Genomic DNA, 25,004 nt, shown 5'->3' on the forward strand with positions numbered 1-25,004 from the left:
GTTATTTCCACTATTTTATCTTCCAGGTCACTTATCCGTTCTTCTGCCTCAGTTATTCTGCTATTGATCCCATCTAGAGTATTTTTAATGTCATTTATTGTGTGTTCATTGTTGCTTGTTTCATCTTTAGTTCTTCTAGGTCTTTGTTAAATGTTTCTTGCATTTTCTCTATTTCCAAGATTTTGGATCATCTTTACTGTCATTATTCTGAATTCTTTTTCAGGAAGTCTGCCTATTTCCTCTTCATTTGTTAGGTCTAGTGGGTTTTTATCTTGCTCCTTCATCTGCTGTATGTTTTTCTGTCTTTTCATTTTGCTTATCTTACTGTGTTTGGGGTCTCCTTTTTGCAGGCTGCAGGTTCATAGTTCCCGTTGTTTTTGGTGTCTGTCCCCAGTGGCTAAAGTTGGTTCAGTGGGTTGTGTAGGCTTCCTGGTGGAGGGGACTAGTACCTGTGTTCTGGTGGATGAGGCTGGATCTTGTCTTTCTGGTGGGCAGGTCCACGTCTGGTGGTGTGTTTTGGGATGTCTGTGGCCTTCTTATGATTTTAGGCAGCCTCTCTGCTAATGGATGGGGTTGTGTTCCTGTCTTGCTAGTTGTTTGGCATAGGGTGTCTAGCACTGTAGCTTGTTGGTCGTTGAGTGAAGCTGGGTGTTGGTGTTGAGATGGAGTTCTCTGGGAGATTTTTGCTGTTTGATATTACATGGAGCTGGGAGGTCTCTTGTGGTCCAGTGTCCCGAAGTTGGCTCTCCCACCTCAGAGGCACAGCACTGACTCCTGGCTGCAGCACCAAGAGCCTTTCATCCACACGACTCAGAATAAAAGGGAGAAAAAGTAGAAGGAAAGAAAGAAGGAAGGGAGGGAGGAAGGAATGAAGGAAAGAAAGATAAAGAAGAAAGAAAGAAAGGAAAGGAAGGAAGGAAGGACGGGGATAAAGAAAATAAAATAAAGATAAAATAAAATAAAGTTATCAAAATAAAAAATAATTATGAAGAAAAAAAATTTTTTTAAGTAAAACAAAAGCAAAACGGACAGATAGAACCCTAGGACAAATGGTGAAAGCAAAGCTATACAGACAAAATCTCACACAGAAGCATACACATACACACTCACAAAAAGAGGAAAAGGGGAAGAAATCATAAATCTTGCTCTCAAAGTCCACCTCCTCAATTTGGGATGACTCGTTGTCTATTCAGGTATTCCACAGATGCAGGGTACATCACGTTGATTGTGGAGATTTAACCCGCTCGCTGCTCCTGAGGCTGCTTGGAGACATTTCCCTTTCTCTTTGTTCCCACAGCTCTGGGGGCTCAGCTTTGGATTTGGCCCCGCTTCTGCGTGTAGGTCGCTGGAGGGCGTCTGTTCTTCGCTCAGACAGGACGGGGTTAAAGGAGCCGCTGGGGGCTTTGGCTCACTCAGGGGTGGGAGGGGCACGGAGTGCGGGGCGAGCCTGCGGCGGCAGAGGCTGGCGTGACGTTGCACCAGCCGGAGGCGCGCCGTGCGTTCTCCCGGGGAAGTTGTCCCTGGATCCCGGGACCCTGGCAGTGGTGGGCTGCGCAGGCTCCCCGGAAGGGGGGTGTGGATAGTGACCTGTGCTTGCACATTGGCTTCTTGGTGGCGGCAGCAGCAGCCTTAGCGTCTCATGCCCGTTTCTTGGGTCCGTGCTGCTACGTCTCTGGAGCTCCTTTAAGCAGCGCTCTTAATCCCCTCTCCTCGCGCACCAGGAAACAAAGAGGGAAGAAAAAGTCTCTTGCCTCTTCGGCAGGTCCAGACTTTTCCCCGGACTCCCTCCTGGGTAGGCGTGGTGCACTAACACCTTCAAGGCTGTGTTCACCCAGTCCTCTCCCTGCGCTCTGACCGAAGCCTGAGCCTCAGATTCCAGCCCCCGTCGGCACCGTTCCTCTGTGCGGAAATCTCTCCACTTTGGTTCCTGCACCCCTGTTGCTGTGCTCTCCTCCGTGGCTCCGAAGCTTCCCCCCTCCGCCACCCGCAGTCTCGGCCCGCGAAGGGGCTGCCTAGTGTGTGGAAACCTTTCTTCCTTCACAGCTCCCTCCCACTGGTGCAGGTCCCGTCCCTATTCTTTTGTCTCTGTTTATTCTTTTTTCTTTTGCCCTACCCAGGTACGTGGGGAGTTTCTTGCCTTTTGGGAGGTCTGAGGTCTTCTGCTAGCGTTCAGTAGGTGTTCTGTTGGAGTTGTTCCACATGTAGATGTATTTCTGATGTGTCTGTGGGGAGGAAGGTGATCTCCACGTCTTACTCTTCCGTCATCTTCGCCCTCTCTCTCAGCACCTTATTTTAAAGGTAGTAATGTTTTCCCCCAAAGCCGTTATTCTGTCGAATACAAGGGTTTCTCACACTCAACAATGACATAGACTAAGAGGAAGAAGCTATTTCCTCCTTCTTCGCCATCTCCCTTTAATTTAGAAATCACTTTAATTCTTTAATTCATCATTCTGTTATCGGTAGTAGAGAAATGATATGTTCAATTGGTGTTTTCTTATTTATGCAACGCTTACAAGGTATCTTCAAAGCTTTATTCATTACCAACTCCAAGTGTCTTGGTGTCCCTGAGGCTGGATTTTCTGCGCATCATCTGCAGCCATGAGCACTATGTTACCTTAAACTTACCCTGCAGCCTGCTAACTCCACCTGCGTCACCATCACCTTCTGTTTCTTCTGCAACATCTCAGGTATGCAAAATGTATGAAAACAAATTTTTTTAAGTCCAGACTTGTGGAAAAAGCATTCTAAACACTGGAAAACATGAAAAGTAACACTGTTGAATAATAGCTGTGTGATAGGCTCCATACTAAGTGCTTTATAAGTATTAAATGGTTAAGTACTTTATAAGTATTAATCATTTACTCCTCACAGGAACTCTAGGAGGTAAGTTCTATTATTATCCCCATTTTACAGGTGAAAAAAATTGAAACACAGAAAGGTCAGTAACTTACCCAGGGTCACATATAGTAAAAATTTGCAGATCTAGGCTTTGAACCATGGGACGTGTTGGCTTATTCTAGGGCCCAAGTTTTAACCACTTTGTTGTACCCCTCTTACCGATTCAGGCACAAGGGAGTGAATTCAGCTACATAAACTCACTTGATGTTTTCACAGGTTGGGTTTTTTTGAGGCAGACACAGACTGAGTTTGGGAGACAAGGTATTTATTAGATGTCAATACCTGTGAAAGGAAGGGGAATGAAGCATAATTTAGCAGAGAAAGAAGTCAAACTGCAGTGCAGTCCTGGCAAAGCCCTACCTGCCTCTCTTGTATCCAGAGAACCCAAAGGAAACTAGATGGGTGTTTATGGATTTTCACAGGGTGCCTAGTAGTTGCTTTAAAGATGACAAAGGGTTATCGTAGCAATTATTGTGTGTCCTGTCATACAGATTGAAATGAAGCGATTTTGTGGTTTTCATATCAGAGAAGCCTGGATGTTCCCTCCTAGTGAAACATCTTTTTGCTATATAATTCCTAAGGCAAACAAGCTACTTCTTTAAGCTCTTAATGTCTAAAGTGAAAGTTGATATGAACTCTTTATAAGTTTATTTTTGAGATATTTAATTCCTGAAAGTAATTCCCTACACTAGATCAACCTCAGATGTTTGATAAACTAAATTTTAAACTTTACTCAGAAAGATTAGAAAACATCAGAGAACACCCCCAACTTTTCATTTTACCTTTGCAAAAATTCTTAAGGATCAGCCTGTTTCCACATACTTTTACCTGGCTAGGACACACTTCTTCCAATAACAAATGAGGCTAGTCTTTTGCTCCCTTCCCCCATCCTCTGTCAAAGATGTGGCTACACAGTCAAGTACAAATTAATCAAAGGTACAGTTCCTAAAACCTTTAATGAAACACATTTGTTTACACCTGACTCCCTGCTGAACATCTCATTCAGCCAAGAAATTAACAGAATTTCTTCCATTATCTCGTTCCCTACTTTCTCATCTAACTGCAGAATTTTCAGATTCTAATAGATGACAGAGACATCACTCTTTGGGAAGTGGGGGCAAGGATAGTTTTATATGCTTATTAGGAAGATGATTTCTCCATAGAGAGATCTGAAGTCTGTTCTTCTAAGAAACCTCGCATGGGCGGTCTTGAATATGGATTAAGGATGATGAGATTGAGGACATTCTTGCCTTAAGCATCTTGTGGGGGTGGGGGCGGGATGCTATTTTACAGTATTAAAAAACTCTTAAAAACTCAGTGAGTGGACAAAAAAAGACAGTAATTTTCTGGAGATAGTGTTTTCCCTGAAAAACAACTTCATAGTATTTGAAATTTCTCTGGAAACCCATAGATAGCCTTGACTATGAATATTTCTTTTGTACTCAGCAGTGAGTACATAGTGTATCATATGGATTTAGTTCCTTTTTTCCCTTCAGAGTATGATATTGAAACATTAAGTGGCTAAAAGTATAAAGGAAAAAGCAGATGAAAAAATTTTAATATGAGAAAAAGGAAATTGAAAATAATTTAAAATGTTATTTCATCATAGTTTCCTATACCAAAAGTAAGAGCAGTTACTTTCTCCAATGTTAATAATAGTAATGTAAAAATAAACTTAAAAAGTTTATCTCACTTTCAGATAATGCTCACATCTCATTTGTTGTAGTGCTCTGTCTATAGAATGTTTTGTTGCATAGCTGTTATAGTTTTGTTCTACCTCACTCCCAAACAGAGTTCTGGATTTTCCACCACTGTGCAAGACCAGAAGATTGCAAATATGTTTGAATTGTCTGTGCCTTTCCGCCAGCAACATTATTTGGCAGGACTTGTGTTAACAGAGCTGGCTGTCATTTTAGACCCTGATGCTGAAGGGTGAGTAGACCAGTTTTTGCCGTGTAGAATATTAATTTGATTTTGGACAATGGGACAGAAGTATCCACTTAACTTCCTAGGAATCACAAGAATACTGTTTACCACTCTTCTTCTACTTCTGTGTTCACTAAGTTCCATACTCATGTTATTTCTATATTTCATCAGTTTTAAGAAAGACATTTTTTGTCATCTCTGAATTTGATGTTTGTCTTGAAATCAACATTGCATCATGGTTTAGTTGGTGGCCTTTTTTTCCTTCTTAGTAGTACATAAAATATTTGTGCATATTAGTAGATGGACTTTTAGATTTGCTGATATACAGCAGGCACATTTCAGTTAAGTAGACTAATCTGTTTGATTCCTTGTGAGGAAAATTTATGATTTGCCATCATACTCTGTAGCATGTACTTCAAAATTTGCTCTATAAACAAACGTCCTTAGGTTTTAGAAACTTCCAAAATTGTGTATACTTTCAAAGAATTACTGGAAATTGATATAGTAAGAAGAGTATATTGTCTGATGATTTGAATTTATAGAAATAGCTTTTCTATAAATGTGTTGTGATCTAAGATCCGTATAGGGTATTTCTATGTTAACAGCTATTTTCAAAAATCTGAATGACTGTAACTCATTTGGGTAATAATTGCTTTTTTTCCCCATGATAATATCATTAGGAGTTTGTAATGCAGTTTAACCTGAAGTAAGAGCTCCAGAGAACAGAAGGAGATACTTTTGAGCAGGTTTTTTAAGAATCCTATGATGTATTTGTTGAACGAATGAAAAAGGATGCTTGTAAAGTTCTTAGCGATGGGACATGGTTAATGCTTAGTAAACTGTCAAAGGCTAAAGCTTCTGCAAATGAAAGTCATGAGTTTTTTTCATAACAGCAACTTCTTGCATTAGGAATATAGTTTTAAGAAGCAGTTTTTCACTCTGTGCTCTGCAGAACTGTAAGGTTGTGAAAAGGTCCTTAATGTGCTTCCATGTAGGATGGGGTTGGGGTGTAGACATTGGAGTATGGAGAGGACAGACTAAGTGGGTGAAACCCTGGGTCTCCCACCCCTGCTTGCCACCACTCTTATATTTTGCCATTGATAAATGAATATAATGTCATCAGGGGGGAAGGATCCATTGTTTGAAAAAAATCACTCTGAAAACAACTTCTAAACATACTACCTTTCTTAATAACTGTTATATCTCTATCATTTGACTCTATATTTCCAGTATTTTTACTTAATACATCAGGATAAGTTTGGTTACCAGAAACAGAAAACCTTTCTTCATACTGGCTGGCTTTATTAAAGGAAGGATATTTATTTTTTCATAATTGGGAGAAAGGTAAAGTTTTTAGCACACTATAATCAGCAGCTCAATAATGTTATCAGGGTTCTGTTTCTTTATATCTCTTACTTCTATAGAAACCCCTCAGCTTTATCCTGAGGCTAGTGTGCCTCTCATGACTGTGAGATAGTTGCTCTGGCAGTTGAGCTTAGATTATTACTTGTTCATGTCCAGCAGAGGACAGAGGGAAAAAAACCCTCTTTCAAGCATGCAGTGCACATCTTTTCTTTGGACTGATTTGGCTCACTTGCCTATCCTGTACTGTTACAGTCACCAGAGCAATGCCAGGTTCCTGGATGGATTAGATCACTTCTACTCAAATGTGGTGCTTAGACTGGTTTTGGTTCATGGGTGGTTTGTTACAAAGCAGAAGGTAAGGACCTCATGCCTAAATGTAAATCAGCTGTCACTAAAAAGTGTTCAGTTCATATGATATTTTTTTTTGTAGACCTTCTCAGTTAAGGAAACAATTAGTTAATTAACATTTATCTCTTCTCACACTGATAATGAAACAGCTTTACTGACTGTCTGCTTTAAGTAGCAGGGCTAGTCTGATTGGATCTATCTACTTCAGAAGCTGGGGGAATGGAGTCAGCTTCCCCTGAGTCACAGGGGCAGGAACGTATACCTGAAAATTTTTACATTCTATTAGGAAGGAAGACAGGGGAAGGAGATGTTGTGTAGGTGTTCAGCAGTGTCTGATAAAAAGTAGAGAATTCTAACAGTCAGCTATTTTTGTGATGAGGTTTCTTTCTCACATGAAGGATCAGTTCTATTAAAATAGATACATTTCTGTGGAACAATATAGGACCTATGAAAGACTTCTTTTTTATCTTTTCCAGCTGGTCTTCAGAGTTGGTCCTTTGACACTTGGAAAGATTTTCTATCAAGTCTGAAAGCCGTGATAACTGTGTTCACTACTACTTTGTCTATTGAGTTAAAAAAGATAACTGGAAGAGCTTTAAATAGTAATATACAGGATTATAAGCTTTTACTGTTGCTTGTTTCCTCCTTTTCTCACTCTTTCCTGCACCCAGTCCATTAGCAAATGCCTTAATACTATCTCCAAAATATATCCCAAGTTTAGCTACTTCTCTCCGTCTTTACTGCTGCTCCTCTAATCATGCTTCCATTCTTCCCTCCCTAAAAATTCCTTTTCTACCCAGCAGCCTACATGGTCTTTTAGAAATGAAAATTAAATTACGTCACTTCCTTGCTTAAAACTCTTTAATGTGTTTAAAAGCACACTTAACTTTTAAAATAGTTAAAAGTGTGTGCTTTTAAAATAGCATTTAAAATAAAATTCAGACTTAATAATGGACCTCAAAGCCCTATATATCTAGCTGTTGTCTACACTGCCACTCTCTTCCCTCCTCACATACTAAAATCTAGCCATCCTGGCCTTCTTTTTGTTTCTCTAATGGGCCCAACCCAGTCCCACCTTAGGGCCTTTGGACTAGGACTTTTCTCTGCCTGAAGCAATGCTGAAATTGCCCTAAGATCTCCACATAGGCATTTCCTCCTTGTGGTTCTTCAGGTCTCCACTCAAAGAGTATCATCTACTCACTGAGACTGTCATTGGCCACCCAATCTGAACTATAGCTGTGTTGCCGTTGCCACAATTATTCTTAACCAGATAAGCCTGTTTTATTTTCTGCAAGGCACTTACCTGAAATTTGCTTGTTTGTTCATTATCTGTCCCCTTCCTTTAGAATGTGAGCTCAAGAGAGCAGGCACTTTCTTATTCACTGCTGTATTCCCACTGCATTAGAATTGTGTCTGGTACAGAGTGGACACTTGATAAGTATATGTTAATTCAGTGAATGAATGATTGACTATGAGAGACTCACATCTCTAAGTTTTACATTCTTCTTATATTTACATAGGTAAAATACAACATGCATTTGTTAGATAGACCCTTAAGAGGATTGTTTTTCTTTTTATTCCTTCTGCTTGCTAAGTAATCAAAAATAATTCCTTGAGTAGCAATAATATGTTCTAATATTGTTTTAAAAATTTATTTTATTTAATTTTGGCTGTGTTAGGTCTTTGTTGCTGCGTGCAGGCTTTCTCTAGTTGCGGTGAGCGGGGGCTACTCTTCATTGTGGTGCGTGGGCTTCTCATTGCGGTGGTTTCTCTTGTTGCAGAGCACAGGCTCTAGGAGCATGGGCTTCAGTAGTTGTGGCACGCAGGCTCAGTAGTTGTGGCGCACGGGCTTAGTTGCTCCACGGCATGTGGGATCTTCCTGGACCAGGGCTCAAACCCGTGTCCCCTGCATTGGCAGGCAGATTCTTAACCACTGTGCCACCAGGGAAGCCCCATATGTTCTAATAATGACCAAAGATTTGCTCTCTAGAAATTTTCATTGCAGTTAGAAAGTTACAACATTGAAACAGGATACTATGGTTAAATGCAGATTTTGTAGTACAGACCTAGTTTTGAAGAAGATTAGCACCTTTATTATAGCATTTGTAAAACTGAATTATTATTTTTGTGTCTGTGTTTCTCTCTTGCTAAAGCAAGCTCTTTAAGAACAGGGACAATGTCTTATCTCCAACATCTAGCATAGGATATGACCGGTCCTGCATATGTGTGTGTGTGTGTGTGTGTGTGTGTGTGTGTGTATAATGGCTGAATGTGATTGAGTAATGTAGACACATGAAAAGGCTTCATGAAGACCAGTGGGTAGAGTTTAGATAGGTTGAAGTCTGGCGCTGGTAGCTGCTGAGAGATGTTAAATATATACCCAGGTTTGGGAATCATCACTGATGATACAAGTTGAAAGGGAGAACATAAAAGGCAAATGATCAGAATCTGAGACTTGGGAAGAATGATGGAGAATATGAGGAATAATGGGAACTCTTTGGAGAAAACACTGAGAAGAAAACATAAAAGATGACAAAGTGTCAAGTAGAGAGCTAGAAAATGAAATCTGAGATATGTCCATTAGATGGAGTTCTTGACAGTATTTAAAAATATACTTTCTGAATAAAAACTGGAAGGAAGAAGAATCTCCAGGTAGATTTCATATATACCTACGTAAAATGGTAGATAAGCTAAAGAGCCCCGGAGGAAGAATACCTGGTTTGCAGTCCTAGCCTTTAAATATGCTGTGTGATCTTAAAAGAGAAAAGCTAATATTTACTGAAAAAGGCAGTGTGCAAGGCACTGTGCTAATAAGCATGTTACATAAATTATGTAACTTAATTTTCACAGGCACCTTATGAGGTAGGTTATTACCTTCATACATAGATAGGGAAACAGAGGTTAAGTATCTTTGAAAAATCATTTAGCTATTAAATGATGAAAGGGGTACAATACCATGTGGTAAGCATTCAAAAACTTAGTTTCAGAGAAAGAGAGTAGATATTAGGAAGTAAATGGAAAAAAACGCTTGATATATACTGCACATTCAGGAAGTTTATTACTAGAGAAATCATATAATAGTTTATTACTAAGAGAAATACTATAAATAAGCCAGAGCAAACTAGTTTCAGGTGAACATGTATTTTCAAGATAGGAAAGAAGGGAAGAATTTAGTGAGGAAGGACACTGAAGCTATTGAAGAAAGGAATTTTTCTGAGATGAAAGGAAAGATGATTTGGTAGCTGTAAAGATGGAGATGTGTTAAAAGACCTGGCCAGAGCAAATTCAGAACGGCTTTTCTTTCCTAAAAGAAAGTTGGAGGTAAGGTCTTCTATTGAGATTGATGGTGAGAGGCTTAAGGAGAGAGAATAAGATCTGAAACAGCTGCCGGATACAGCATTAAGGGCAGTTGAAGTTGGATGAATTTTTCTTTAGAATGTTTTTCATAGTCAAAGCAGCTTCAGTCTAAGAAGAGAAGCCAAAAAAGTGTGAAGATGAGAGTGATCCTTGCTAGTGTATTAGCCAGTTGAAACTTGGGATTGGGAGTCTAGAAAGTTGTAAGGGCCCAAATGAGCAAGGAAGTTCAGTTTAAATAGAGATGTCGAAGGCAACCCTAGCCATGAACTACATAGCCCATTAGGTAGAGAATTTTTCTTTTAGATAAAGGAAATAAAAGTTTATTTTGGTTAAATGTGAAAAGATTTTATTTGATGAAATAAAATTTACAACTACTTAAAATTTACTTTTTTTTTTTTTGCGATACGTGGGCCTCTCACTGTTGTGGCCTCTCCCGTTGTGGAGCATAGGCTCCGGACGCGCAGGCTCAGCGGCCATGGCTCACGGGCCCAGCTGCTCCGCGGCATGTGGGCTCTTCCTGGACCGGGGCACGAACCCGTGTCCCCTGCATCGGCAGGCGGACTCTCAACCACTGTGCCACCAGGGAAGCCCCTACATTTTTTGCTTTAAAATATAACCGTAACTGGTTTTAAGTTATTTAATATTGAAATGCCCTAAGGAGTTAATGAAAAAATATTCGGATTTACTCTTAAATGAATTTGTATAGTATTTCCTTTTCCCTCAGTTCTTATTTTGTACAGCGAGATATTAATTTTATTTATTTTTTGGACATTGATTAATTTTAAAATGAGAAGTGTTTTATAGGAATACATGCAAATATGTGGCAAAGTTAAGAAGCTGAATAAAGTGGTTCAGTACCATGACTTACTGTTTGCTCTAAAGATATTAACTAATCTCTGTGACCTTACTGCAGCTGCTTCTTCATCTTCTTTTTAACTAGACTGTTTGGATTGCATAAGAAAGTCATCAATATGGTACACAATTTACTATCCAGTCACGACTCAGACCCACGGTACTCTGACCCCCAGATAAAGGCTCGGGTGGCTATGTTGTATCTACCTCTGATTGGCATTATCATGGAAACTGTTCCTCAGCTGTATGATTTTACAGGTACTTAGTATATTTAAGACAAACTAAAGGCAAATCTCAGTGTTTAAAAGTATTAGAAAATATCTCAAAGGTGATCTTATTTTAGGAAAAGAAATATAAGGAAACTTACACTGACATAGGTACACTGTAAATACATAACATATTTCTGAAAAACTTTTGACTGTGTGAGAAAATTCACTGCAAGGTTTCTGTAAGCATTTCTTATGACAAATTTTTAAATAATGATTTTATAGCATTTCTATACCTACCTATTAGGAAATAGGGTTTTTTTGTGTGAGTGTATACTGTTCATCTGAAAAAAACAATATGAGAAAACTTGCTAGATGTCCACCACCCTCAGTCTCAATTTTATTCATATACATAAAATTGAAATTAATATTCACCTGAATAACAACAATGATATTTATTGCTAATACTGGGTTAATAAGTTGAAGTTTTGTTACTTTTTAAAAACTGGAACCCACAAAGTTTTATTCCTCTTGCTTTCCATTTTTAGAATTTACTTAAATTCCTTCATTTGCCTTAGAGAAAACACTGTAGGTTGCATTTGAACTAGCAATTAACCTGATAAAGTACTTCCAGTTCAACTAAAAAAATTTTACTGGTATCTAATATGTATTATCAGTAGGTGCTGGTGATATAAAGATAGCAACTCTTTCCCTTTGAGAGACTAATAGTAGTTTTCCCAGTATTTTGATCACTAAAGCAGGTTTCCTTATCTGAAGGCAGAAATTTATATTATTATATCTTCTTTTACTAGCAAGTTAAAGTTCTCTACAAAACTATAAATATTACTACAGGAATGAGTTAATGTTTAAAATATTTAAATTATTTTTTAAAAGAAGTAAATATAATGATAAGCAGTATATGTTAATAGGTTTTTCTTTAAAGAGTAAAGGAGAATAAGAAAGGGAATTGCTTGCTCAATAGCTGTTAATTAAGCTAAACAGAAGTTTTCTTTATTTATTTTTGGGTGATTTTTTTCCAGAAACTCACAATCAACGAGGAAGACCAATCTGTATAGCCACCGATGATTATGAGAGTGAGAGCGGAAGCATGATAAGCCAGACAGTTGCCATGGCAATTGCAGGAACATCAGTTCCTCAGCTAACAAGGCCCGGCAGTTTCCTCCTCACATCAACGGTAAAAACAACCCTCCTACAGAAGTTTTATCTGGAAAGACAGATATTTCCAAGGATATACCCTTTAATAACAGATTATTGTACTAGCTGATGCAGAAGTGCTCTGAGTTTTATTTATTTTGTGGAAACATTAAGGTTTTGAGAATATTGCCCATCTTGTACTAAGTTGTTTTTAAAATTAATTACCTCAAGCTTTATGGTATAAAGCTCTATATTCTGTCATTTAGAGTTTTGAAGGTTGCCTTACTTATAGCCTATTTTCTTCATTTTTAAAATCCATTTTATTCTTTGTCAGCCCTAAGAAATAGTCTCAGTTATTTAGCAGTTGAGAATATTTATTTTTAATCTGTGAAGATTTATACTTTTTCATATTTAAATAAATTGATATTCATTCAGCCCTGTAATTTTCCCCTCTTAAAGAGGGAAGAACAGGGAGGCAGGGAGTAAACAAACTTAATAAAACAAGATCAAATTCTAAAAGTTTTAGATGACTTCTTTCAGAAAACTGCAATCATACTTATGGAAGATAGCTTACTAGACAACTTTTTTAAAAGTTTTATTGAGATAATTTACATGTCAAAAGATTCACCCATTTTAAATGTACAATTTCATGGTTTTTAGTATCTTTACAGAGTTATGCAGCCATCACCACAATCTAATTTTAGAACATTTCCATCACCCCAAAAAGAACCCTGAAGCCTATTAGCAGTCACCCTCTATTTCCACACAGCACCAACCCTAGGCAGCAACTAACCTACTTTCTGTCTGTATAGATTTGCCTGTTCTGGACATTTCATATAAATGGAATTATAGACTGTGATCTTTTATGTCTGGCTTCTTTCACTAAGCATAATGTTTTTGAGGTTCATTCATGTTGTGACATGTATCAATACTTCTTTTTTTAATGCCAAATAGTATTCCTAAATATTGATAGACCAGATTTTTATCCATTTATGAGTTGATGAACAGTTGAATCATTTCCACTTTTTGGCTGTTAGGAATAATGCTGCTATGAACATTTGTGTACATGTCTTTGTGTCCAGATATGTTTTCATTCCTTTTGGGTAGATACCTAGGAATGGATTTGCTGGGTTATATTGTATCTCTATCTTTAACATTTTGAGAAACTTCTAAACTTTTTCAAAGTGGCTGCTCCATTTTAAATTCTCACCAGCAATGAATAAAGGTTCCTGTTTCTCTAAATCCTCATTGACACTATTATCTCTTTTGTATTATATATACTTCATACCTTAGTGTGTATGAAGTGGTATCTCATGTTCATTTTGATTTGCATTTCCCTAAAGTCTACTGATACTGAGAGTATCTTTTCATTTGCTTATTGGCACATCTTTTTGTATATCTTATTTAGAGAAAAAGTCCATTCAAATCCTTTAATGTTTTAAAATTGTGTTATTCATCTTCTTGTTATTGAGTTGAAAGAGTTTTTTATATATTCTGGATATAAATTCCTTATCAGATATGTGATTTGCAGATATTTTCTCCAGTGGATTATCTTTTCCCTTTTTATTTCCTTAAATATTTATTTATTTATTTATTTGTCTGTGTTGGGTCTTAGTTGCAGCATACGGGATCTTTCATTGCGGCACATGGGCTTCGAGAGCGCGTGGGCTCTGTAGTTGTGGTGCATGGGTTCCAGAGCACGTGGGGTCTGTAGTTGTGGCGCACGGGCTTAGTTGCCCCGCAGCATGTGGGATCTTAGTTCCCTGACCAGGGATCAAATCCGCGTCCGCCTGCATTGGAAGGCAGATTCTTAACCACTGGACCACCAGGGAAGTCCCTCTTTTCACTTTCTTGATGCTGTCATTTGAAGTGCAAAAGTTTTTAATTTTGATGAATTCCAGTTTTTCAGTGTTTTCTTTTACTTGCTTTTGCTATTGTAGATACAAAATAATATATAAAGTACATGTATAGTTAAAATGTAATAATAGAAGAAACAGCAGTGTACCTATCACTCAGCTTCAGAAATAGAACATTGCAATTTCCTTGGAAGTTCCCAGTTTGCCATCAGTTCAATCCCTTTCTCCCCTCAAAATGACCACTATTCTCAGTTTTGTTGACCTTGTTTTTCATTTTTTAAAACCTTGCTTATGTGAAATATACCACAAATGAAAAAGTACATGAAACATAAATGTAAATGTTTACAAAAGATTTTAAAATGAATATCTTTGTAACCACGATTCAGGACAAAATATAGAACATTGACCACCTTCCAGAAATCCTTGGCCTGCTGTTTTCCACCACAGCTATCCACCAAGCCACCCACTATCCTAACTAATGAAGTAATTGCATAATTTCGTTAATAGTTTCACCATCTAAGTTTGCATCCCTAAATACTATAGTTTAGTTTTACACTATGTCTTTAATATTCCTCTAGGTTGTAAAATATAGCTGTAATTCACTGATTTTTCATTTTGGCATGATATTCCATTGTCTGACTATAGATCAATTTATTTACCCATTCTATTGATAGATGCATAAATGGTTTCTGATCTTTGGTTACAAATTACAGTCATATAGATTCTTCTGTATGTTTCCTGTCTGCAGGTACACACTTTTATTTAGGGTATTTCTTAGGGGTGGAATTCGCTGGGTCATATATGTGTACCCTCTTCTATACTAGATATGCCATGATGTTTTCCAAAAGGTTTGTCTTAATTTTTATTTGCACCTGCTATATGAGAGTTTCTGTTCCTTCATATGTTCGTCCATCTGCACTTAGAATATTCAAACATTTAAATTTTTGTCAATTTGGTAATATATCATTATATCTCATTTTAGCATTCATTTTCCTGATGTCTTATGAGGGTGTGCACTTTTTCATATAAATGGCTATTTGGATTTTTTCTTTTGAAGTATCTAGAGTTTTTTTGCCCATTTTCCATTGGATCTTCTGCCTTTGCTTGTAATTTATAGTAGTTTATATGTCTGGATCAAGCCCACTGTCAATTATAAGTGGTTCAAAGATTTCTTTCTTTTTTTGTGGCTTGCTTTTTCATACATTTAATTGTGAATTTGATGATAAGTGTCGTATTTTAAAGTAAGATTGTATTGAATCTATGGATCAGTTTTTGGGAAAATTAATATTTTTACATGCTTGAATCCCCAAATCTTTGAATATGTTAGATCTCCCCACTATTTAGGCTTTCCGTAGTGTCTACACATACATAAACTTTTATAGCTTTCAACAGAGGCCCAGAACATCCTTTGTAGGTGTATAGTTGGTCATTGATATTTTAAAAATATTTTAGTAATATTATAAAATTATATAATATGATAATATATACTACACATAAATTTTGTATATATAACATATTCTTATAGTCTCATAAATGTCATCGTTTTCAAAATTGTTTTCTAATTGTTGTTTTCTAATTTCTAATGGTTTTCTAATTGTTTTCTAATTGTTGATTGCTATTTTTTTTTTTTTTTTGCCATGCCACGCGGCTTATGCGATCTCAGTTCCCTGACCAGGGATTGAACCCGGGCCACGGCAGTGAAAGTGCCAAATCCTATTAGACTACCAGGGAACTCCCTAATTGTTGATTCCTTTTATGTGGGCATAGAATTGATTTTGAACAATGTTTATTTCCAGCAGAATGACTAAACTAATAACAGAGGTATAGATTTTTTTTTTCTATATACACAGTCATATCATCTGGCAGTTTCATTTCTTCCTTTCTTTTTTTTTTCCATAACTTATTTACTGGCTAGAACCTTGAGTACAATGTTAAATAGAAGTAGTGATAGTTGGCATCATTAAAGGGGAACCTTGCAACATTTCATTCATTTTTTTTTTTACATTTTTATTGGAGAATAATTGCTTTACAATGGTGTGTTAGTTTCTCCTTTATAACAAAGTGAATCAGTTATACATATACATATGTTCCCATACCTCTTCCATCTTGTGTCTCCCTCCCTCCCACCCTCCCTATCCCACCCCTCCAGCTGGTCACAAAGCACGGAGCTGATCTCCCTCTGCTATGCAGCTGCTTCCCACTAGCTATCTATTTTACATTTGGTACTGTATATATGTCCATGCCACTCTCTGGCTTTGTCACAGCTTACCCTTCCCCCTGCCCATATCCTCAAGTCCATTCTCTAGTAGGTCTGTCTCTTTATTCCTATCTTACCCCTAGGTTCTTCATGACATTTTTTTTTTCTTAAATTCCATATATATGTGTTAGCATACAGTATTTCTCTTTCTCTTTCTGACTTACTTCACTCTGTATAACAGACTCTAGGTCCATCCACCTCATTACAAATAGCTCAATTTCGTTTCTTTTTATGGCTGAGTAATATTCCATTGTATATATGTGCCACATCTTTATCCATTCATCCAATGATGGGCACTTAGGTTGTTTCCATCTCCAGGCTATTGTAAATAGAGCTGCAATGAACATTTTGGTACATGACTCTTTTGGAATTATGGTTTTCTCAGGGTATATGCCCAGTAGTGGGATTGCTGGGTCATATGGTAGTTCTATTTGTAGTTTTTTAAGGAACCTCCATACCGTTCTCCATAGTGGCTGTACCAATTCACATTCCCATCAGCAGTGCAAGAGTGTTCCCTTTTCTCCACACCCTCTCCAGCATTTATTGTTTCTAGATTTTTTGATGATGGCCATTCTGACTGGTGTGAGATGATATCTCATTGTAGTTTTGATTTGCATTTCTCTAATGATTAATGATGTTGAGCATTCTTTCATGTGTTTGTTGGCAGTCTGTATATCTTCTTTGGAGAAATGTCTATTTAGGTCTTCTGCCCATTTTTGGATTGGGTTGCTTGTTTTTTTGTTATTGAGCTGCATGAGCTGCTTGTAAATTTTGGAGATGAATCCTTTGTCAGTTGCTTCATTTGCAAATACTTTCTCCCATTCTGAGGGTTGTCTTTTGGTCTTGTTTATGGTTTCCTTTGCTGTGCAAAAGTTTTGAAGTTTCATTAAGTCCCATTTGTTTCTGTTTTTATTTGCATTTCTCTAGGAGGTGGGTCAGAAAGGATCTTCATGTGATTTATATCATAGAGTGTTCTACCTATGTTTTCCTCTAAGAGTTTGATAGTTTCTGGCCTTACATTTAGGTCTTTAATCCATTTTGAGCTTATTTTTGTGTATGGTGTTAGGGAGTGATCTAATCTCATACTTTTACATGTATCTGTCCAGTTTTCCCAGCACCACTTATTGAAGAGGCTGTCCTTTCTCCACTGTACATTCCTGCCTCCTTTATCAAAGATAAGGTGACCATATGTGCGTGGGTTTATCTCTGGGCTTTCTATCCTGTTCCATTGATCTGTCTTTCTGTTTTTGTGCCAGTACCATACTGTCTTGATTACTGTAGCTTTGTAGTATAGTCTGAAGTCAGGAAGCCTGATTCCTCCAGCTCCGTTTTTAGTTCTCAAGATTGCTTTGGCTATTCGGGGTCTTTTGTGTTTCCATACAAATTGTGAGATTATTTGTTCTAGTTCTGTGAAAAATGCCAGTGGTAGTTTGATAGGGATTGCACTGAATCTGTAGATTGCTTTGGGTAGTAGAGTCATTTTCACAATGTTGATTCTTCCAATCTAAGAACATGGTATAGCTCTCCATCTATTTGTATCATCTTTAATTTCTTTCATCAGTGTCTTATAATTTTCTGCATACAGGTCTTTTGTCTCCTCAGGTAGGTTTATTCTTAGTTATTTTATTCTTTTTGTTGCAATGGTAAATGGGAGTGTTTTCTTGATTTCACTTTCAGATTTTTCATCATTAGTGTATAGGAAGGCCAGAGATTTCTGTGCATTAATTTTGTATCCTGCTACTTTACCAAATTCATTGATTAGCTCTAGTATTTTTCTGGTAGCATCTTTAGGATTCTCTATGTATAGTATCATGTCATCTGCAAACAGTGACAGCTTTACTTCTGGTTTTCCGATTTGGATTCCTTTTATTTCCTTTTCTTCTCTGATTGCTGTGGCTAAAACTTCCAAAACTATGTTGAATAAGAGTGGTGAGAGTGGGCAACCTTGTCTTTTTCCTAATCGTAGTGGAAATGCTTTCAGTTTTTCACCATTGAGGAAGATGTTGGCTGTGGGTTTGTCATATGTGGCCTTTATTATGTTGAGGAAAGTTCCCTCTATGCCTACTTTCTGCAGGGTTTTTATCATAAATTGGTGTTGAATTTTGTCAAAAGCTTTCTCTGCATCTATTGAGATGACCATATGGTTTTTCTCCTTCAGTTTGTTAATATGGTATATCACGTTGATTGATTTGCGTCTATTGAAGAATCCTTGCATTCCTGGAATAAACCCCACTTGATCATGGTGTATGATCCTCTTAATGTGCTGTTGGATTCTGATTGCTAGTATTTTGTTGAGGATTTTTGCATCTATGTTCATCAGTGATATTGGCCTGTAGTTTTCTTTCTTTGTGACATCCTTGTCTGGTTTGGTATCAGGGTGATGGTGGCCTCGTAGAATGAGTTTCGGAGTGTTCCTCCCTCTGCTATATTTTGGAAGAGTTTGAGAAGGATAGATGTTAGCTCTTCTCTAAATGTTTGATAGAATTCGCCTGTGAAGCTATCTGGTCCTGGGCTTTTGTTTGTTGGAAGATTTTTAATCACAGTTTCAATTTCAGTGCTTGTGATTGGTCTGTTCATATTTTCTATTTCTTCCTGATTCAGTCTTGGCAGGTTGTGCCTTTCTAAGAATTTGTCCATTTCTTCCAGGTTGTCCATTTTATTGGCATAGGGTTGCTTGTAGTAATCTCTCATGATCTTTTGTATTTCTGCAGAGTCAGTTGTTACTTCTCCGTTTTCATTTCTATTTCTATTGATTTGAGTCTTCTCCCTTTTTTTCTTGATGAATCTGGCTAATGGTTTATCTATTTTGTTTATCTTCTTAAAGAACCAGCTTTTAGTTTTATTGATCTTTGCTATTGTTTCCTTCATTTCTTTTTCATTTATTTCTGATCTGATCTTTATGATTTCTTTCCTTCTGCCAACTTTGGGTTGTTTTTTTTTTTATTCTTCTTTCTCTAATTGCTTTCGGTGCAAGGTTAGGTTTTTTATTCGAGATGTTTCTTAAGATAGGATTGTATTGCTATAAACTTCCCTCTTAGAACTGCTTTTGCTGCATCACATAGGTTTTGGGTTGTCATGTCTCCATTGTCATTTGTTTGTAGGTATTTTTTGATTTTCTCTTTGATTTCTTCAGTGATCACTTTGTTATTAAGTAGTGTATTGTTTAGCCTCCATGTGTTTGTATTTTTTACAGATCTTTTCCTGTAATTGAAATGTAGTCTCATAGCGTTGTGGTCAGAAAAGATACTTGATACAATTTCAATTTTCTTAAATTTACCAAGGCTTGATTTGTACCCAAGATATGATCTATCCTGGAGAATATTCCATGAGCACTTGAGAAAAATGTGTATTCTGTTGTTTTTGGATGGAATGTCCTATAAATATCAGTTAAGTCCATCTTGTTTAATGTATCATTTAAAGCTTGTGTTCCCGTATTTATTTTCATTTTGGATGATCTGTCCATGGGTGAAAGTGGGATGTTAAAGTCCCCTACTATGAATGTGTTACTGTCGATTTTCCCTTTTATGGCTGTTAGCATTTGCCTTATGTGTTGAGGTGCTCCTATGTTGGGTGCATAAGTATTTACAATTGTTATATCTTCTTCTTGGATCGATCCCTTGATCATTATGTAGTGTCTTTCTTTGTCTCTTGTAATAGTCTTTATTTTAAAGTCTATTTCATCTGATATGAGAATTGCTACTCCAGCTTTCTTTTGGTTTCCATTTGCATGGAATATCTTTTTCTGTCCCCTACTTTCAGGCTGTATGTGTCTTTAGGTCTGAAGTGGGTCTCTTCTAGACAGCATATATATGGGTCTTGTTTTTGTATCCATTCAGCCAATCTGTGTCTTTTGGTGGGAGCATTTAATCCATTTACATCTAAGGTAATTATTGATATGTATGTTCCTATTCCCGTTTTCTTAATTGTTTTGGGTTTGTTATTGTAGGTCTTTTCCTTCTCTTGTGTTTCTTGCCTAGAGAAGTTCCTTTAGCATTTGTTATAAAGCTGCTTTGGTGGTGCTGAACTCTCTCAGCTTTTGCTTGTCTGTAAAGGTTTTAATTTCTCCATCAAATCTGAATGAGATCCTTGCTGGGTAATCTTGGTTGTAGGTTTTTCTCCTTCATCACTTTAAATATGTCCTGCCACTCCCTCTGGCTTGCAGAGTTTCTGCTGAAAGATCAGCTGTTAACCTGATGGGGATTCCCTTGTGTGTTATTTGTGTTTTTCCCTTGCTGCTTTTAACATGCTTTCTTTGTATTGTATTTTTGACAGTTTGATTAATATGTGTCTTGGCGTGTTTCTCCTTGGATTTATCCTGTATGGGACTCTCTGTGCTTCCTGGACTTGATTATTTCCTCTCCCATATTAGGGAAGTTTTCAACTATAATCTCTTCAAATATTTTCTCAGTCCCTTTCTTTTTCTCTTCTTCTTCTGGAACCCCTATAATTCGAATGTTGGTGTGTTTAATGTTGTCCCAGAGGTCTCTGAGACTGTCCTCAGTTCTTTTCATTCTTTTTTCTTTATTCTGCTCTGCAGTAGTTATTTCCACTATTTTATCTTCCAGGTCACTTATCCGTTCTTCTGCCTCAGTTATTCTGCTATTGATCCCATCTAGAGTATTTTTAATGTCATTTATTGTGTGTTCATTGTTGCTTGTTTCATCTTTAGTTCTTCTAGGTCTTTGTTAAATGTTTCTTGCATTTTCTCTATTTCCAAGATTTTGGATCATCTTTACTATCCTTATTCTGAATTCTTTTTCAGGTAGACTGCCTATTTCCTCTTCATTTGTTAGGTCTGGTGTGTTTTATCTTGCTCCTTCATCTGCTGTGTGTTTTTCTGTCTTCTCATTTTGCTTATCTTACTGTGTTTGGGGTCTCCTTTTTGCAGGCCGCAGGTTCGTAGTTCCCGTTGTTTTTCATGTCTGTCCCCAGTGGCTAAAGTTGGTTCAGTGGGTTGTGTAGGCTTCCTGGTGGAGGGGACTATTGCCTGTGTTCTGGTGAATGAGGCTGGATCTTGTCTTTCTGGTGGACAGGCCCATGTCTGGTGGTGTGTTTTGGGGTGTCTGTGGCCTTATTATGATTTTAGGCAGCCTCTCTGCTAATGGGTGGGGTTGTGTTCCTGTCTTGCTAGTTGTTTGGCATAGGGTGTCTAGCACTGTAGCTTGTTGGTCGTTGAGTGAAGCTGGGTGTTGGTGTTGAGATGGAGATCTCTAGGAGATTTTTGCTGTTTGATATTACATGGAGCTGGGAGGTCTCTTGTGGACCAGTGTCCTGAAGTTGGCTCTCCCACTTCAGAGGCACAGCACTGACTCCTGGCTGCAGCACCAAGAGCCTTTCATCCACACGGCTCAGAATAAAAGGAAGAAAAAGTAGAAAGAAAGAGAGAAAGAGAAAGAAAGAAAGGAATAAAAGAAAGAAGGAAAGAAAGGAAAGGGAGGGAGGGAGGGAGGAGGGAAGGAAGGAAGGATGGAAGGAAGGAAAGAAATAAAGAAAGAGGATAAAATAAAGTTATTAAAATAAAAAATAAGTATTAAGAAAAAAATTTTTTTTAAAGAAAAAAAGGAGAAAAGAAAAACGGACAGATAGAACCTTAGGACAAATGGTGGAAGCAAAGCTATACAGACAAAATCTTACACAGAAGCATACACATACACCCTCACAAAAAGAGGAAAAGAATAAATCTTGCTCTCAAAGTCCAGCTCCTCAATTTGGGATGATTCGTTGTCTATTCATGTATTCCACAGATGCAGGGTACATCAAGTTGATTGTGGAGCTTTAATCTGCTGCTTCTGAGGCTGCTGGGAGAGATTTCCCTTTCTCTTCTTTATTCTCACAGCTCCCTGGTCACAGCTTTGGATTTGGCCCCACCTCTGCATGTAGGTCGCGGGAGGGCGTCTGTTTTTCGCTCAGACAGGACAGGGTTAAAGGAGCACGTGATTCGGGGGCTCTGGCTCCCTCAGGCCGGGGGGAGGGAGGGGCACGGAGTGCTGGGCGAGCTTGTGGCGGCAGAGGGCGGCAGGACGTTGCACCAGCCTGAGGCGCGCTGTGCGTTCTTCCGGGGAAGTTGTCCCTGGATCCCGGGACCCTGGCATTGGCAGGCTGCACAGCCTCCCCGGAAGGGAGGTGAGGACAGTGACCTGTGCTCGCACACAGGCTCCTTGGTGGTGGCAGCAGCAGCCTTAATGTCTCATGCCCGTCTCTGGGGTCCACGCTTTTAGCCGCGGCTCGCGCCTGTCTCTGGAGCTCCTTTAAGCAGCGCTCTTAATCCCCTCTCCACGCGCACCAGGAAACAAAGAGGGAAGAAAAAGTCTCTTGCCTCTTCGGCAGGTCCAGACTTTTTCCCGGACTCCCTCCTGGCTAGCCGTGGTGCACTAACCCCCTGCAGGCTGTGTTCACACCGCCAACCCCAGTCCTCTGTGCTCTTACTGAAGCCTGAGCCTCAGCTCCCAGCCCCGCCCGCCCCGGCTGGTGAGCAGACAAGCCTCTCGGGCTAGTGAGTGCTGGTTGGCACCAATCCTCTGTGTGGGAATCTCACCGCTTTGCCCTCCGCACCCCTGTTGCTGTGCTCTCCTCTGTGGCACCAAAGTTTACCCCCTTCACCACTCGCAGTCTCCGCCCGCGAAGGGGCTTCCTAGTGTGTGGAAACCTTTCCTCCTTCACAGCTCCCTCCCACTGGTGCAGGTCCCGTCCCTATTGTTTTGTCTCTGTTTGTTCTTTTTTCTTTTGCCCTACCCAGGTATGTGGGGACTTTCTTACCTTTTGGGAGGTCTGAGGTCTTCTGCCAGTGTTCAGTAGGTGTTCTGTAGGAGTTGTTCCACGTGTAGATGTATTTCTGGTGTATCTGTGGGGAGGAAGGTGATCTCCACATCTTACTCTTCCACCATCTTCCCCTCGTCCCATTTCATTCTTAAACATAGGTGCTAAAGATTTTGGTTTTGGGGTTTGGTTTTTTTTTTTAAGATACCCTCTGTTATATTATGGAAGTCCCCTTCTGTTCCTAGTTTGCTAAGAGTTTTATTTTTGTAATTATGAATAGTTGTTGAATTTTATCATGCTTTTTTGCACCATTGAGACTGTCATTTTATTTTGCTTTGTAATCTCTTACTGTGACCCCTTTCAGTTGATTTTCTAGTGTTAAACCTACCTTGAATTTCTGAATTAAACCCAGCTTTTTCATGATTGTATATTAATAGATTTGGTTTGCTGTATTTTGTTTAAGATTGTGTAACCATGTTAGTAAGATTTTTTTCTTTCTCATAATGTTCTATTCAGATTTTGGAATCGGGGTAGTTTAGCCAATTAAAATGAGCTAGGGAATTTCCCCTTTTATTCTGTTCCCTGAAAGTACTTGTTTAAAATTGAAATTATTTCTTCCTAGAATACTTGGAGAATTTGTGAGTGAAGCCATCTATACCTGCAATTTTCTTTTTTGAAAGTTTTCAAATTACCTGTATAATTTCTTTAATGATTGTAAGACTGTTCAAGTTTTCTATTTCTTTTTACACTGGTTTTTATAAATTTTATTCTAGCAGAAATTTATTCAAATTTCTTGGCATACAGAGTTGTTTCAAATATCTTCTATGATCTTTTTAATGTCTATAACATCTATAGTAGAAATAAACATTTTTATTTCTGAGACTGGCTTTTTATATCTTTTGTCTTAAATCAGTCTCAACAGAAATTTGTATATTCCTTTAGTTTGTGTAAAGAACCAATTTAGGGTCAATGTTGATCCTCACTTTTGAATGTTTATCTTTATTATTTACTGTCTTCTACTTACTTTTGGTTTATATTGATGTTCTTTTTTCTGACTTCTTGAGATGGATGCTTAACTCACTAATTTTCATCCTTTCTCTCTGATACATATTTTAATCATAAACATTTTCCTTTAATTATTGTTTTAGTTACATACCACAGTGTGTAGGTAACATTTTCATTAGTCATCAAAATATATCTTAAGTTCATTGTGATTTCTTTTTAGACTTTTGGGTTATTAAATTGTTTTTGTTTGAGAATTTCCAGTCATATGAAAATTTCTAGTAATCCTTTTGCTTCTGATTTTGGCCTAATTGAATGATCAGAGAACTTACTCTACATAATTAGTTACATTTGTGGGAGTTGGTTTTATGGTCTAGTACGTGGTCAGTTTTTGCAAATATCTCACATATTTGAAAAGAATGCCTATTCTTCATTTGTTCTATATTTATCCATTATATGCATTACATCAAATTGGTTAATCCTATTGTTTAAATCTTCTTTCTCTTTACTGAATTCTGTTCACTTTTTCTAATATCCCACTACAACTGTGGTGGTGTAATTTCTTCTTGTCATTCTGTCAGATTTTGTTTTATTTCCTTTGAGGCCTTATTATGAAATACCTAATTTAAAATTGTTATATTTTTGATGAATTGTACCTTTTGTCAACATGAACTGTAATGCTTATTTTTTATTTGCCTTAAAGTCAATTTTGTATAATACTGGTATAGCTATGCTAAGTTTCTTTTGATTAGCGTGTATGTGTGTATGTGTGTGTGTGTGTATGGCATGAGTTTTTCCATCCTTTTACTTTCATTGTTTTTTTTCATGTTCTAAATGTGTCTTTTATAAACAGCATATGGTTAGAGTTTGTCTTATATTTGTAAAATCTGGTCTATTCATCTTTGTCTTTCACTAGAGTTTTAAAACCCATTTACATTTAGTATAATTAAATTAATGTACCTAACATTTTAATTTTACTTCATGTTTTCCCACCCCTATTATGTATTTCTTTTTGTCTCATTTATT

General features: G+C 37.7%; 1 protein-coding gene across 8 annotated transcripts in view; it reads left to right on the plus strand.

Annotated features, from left to right (window-relative positions):
- The window catches only part of DOCK7 (dedicator of cytokinesis 7), a 212,703-nt gene that overhangs the window by 139,475 nt on the left and 48,224 nt on the right, over window positions 1-25,004 (plus strand). For all 8 annotated transcript variants that reach the window (XR_002173088.3, XR_012324513.1, XM_073788983.1 and 5 more), the window contains 4 exons: window positions 2,517-2,687; window positions 4,691-4,830; window positions 10,835-11,004; window positions 11,993-12,147. Coding sequence is in view for 6 of the 8 variants with exons in the window: in XM_073788983.1 (XP_073645084.1) it covers window positions 2,517-2,687; window positions 4,691-4,830; window positions 10,835-11,004; window positions 11,993-12,147 (636 nt within the window). In the remaining 2 variants the exon portion in view is untranslated. The remainder of the gene's footprint in view (window positions 1-2,516; window positions 2,688-4,690; window positions 4,831-10,834; window positions 11,005-11,992; window positions 12,148-25,004) is intronic.

The sequence above is a fragment of the Tursiops truncatus genome, chromosome 1 (assembly GCF_011762595.2).
Source record: "Tursiops truncatus isolate mTurTru1 chromosome 1, mTurTru1.mat.Y, whole genome shotgun sequence".
In the NCBI taxonomy this organism is placed as follows: domain Eukaryota; kingdom Metazoa; phylum Chordata; class Mammalia; order Artiodactyla; family Delphinidae; genus Tursiops; species Tursiops truncatus.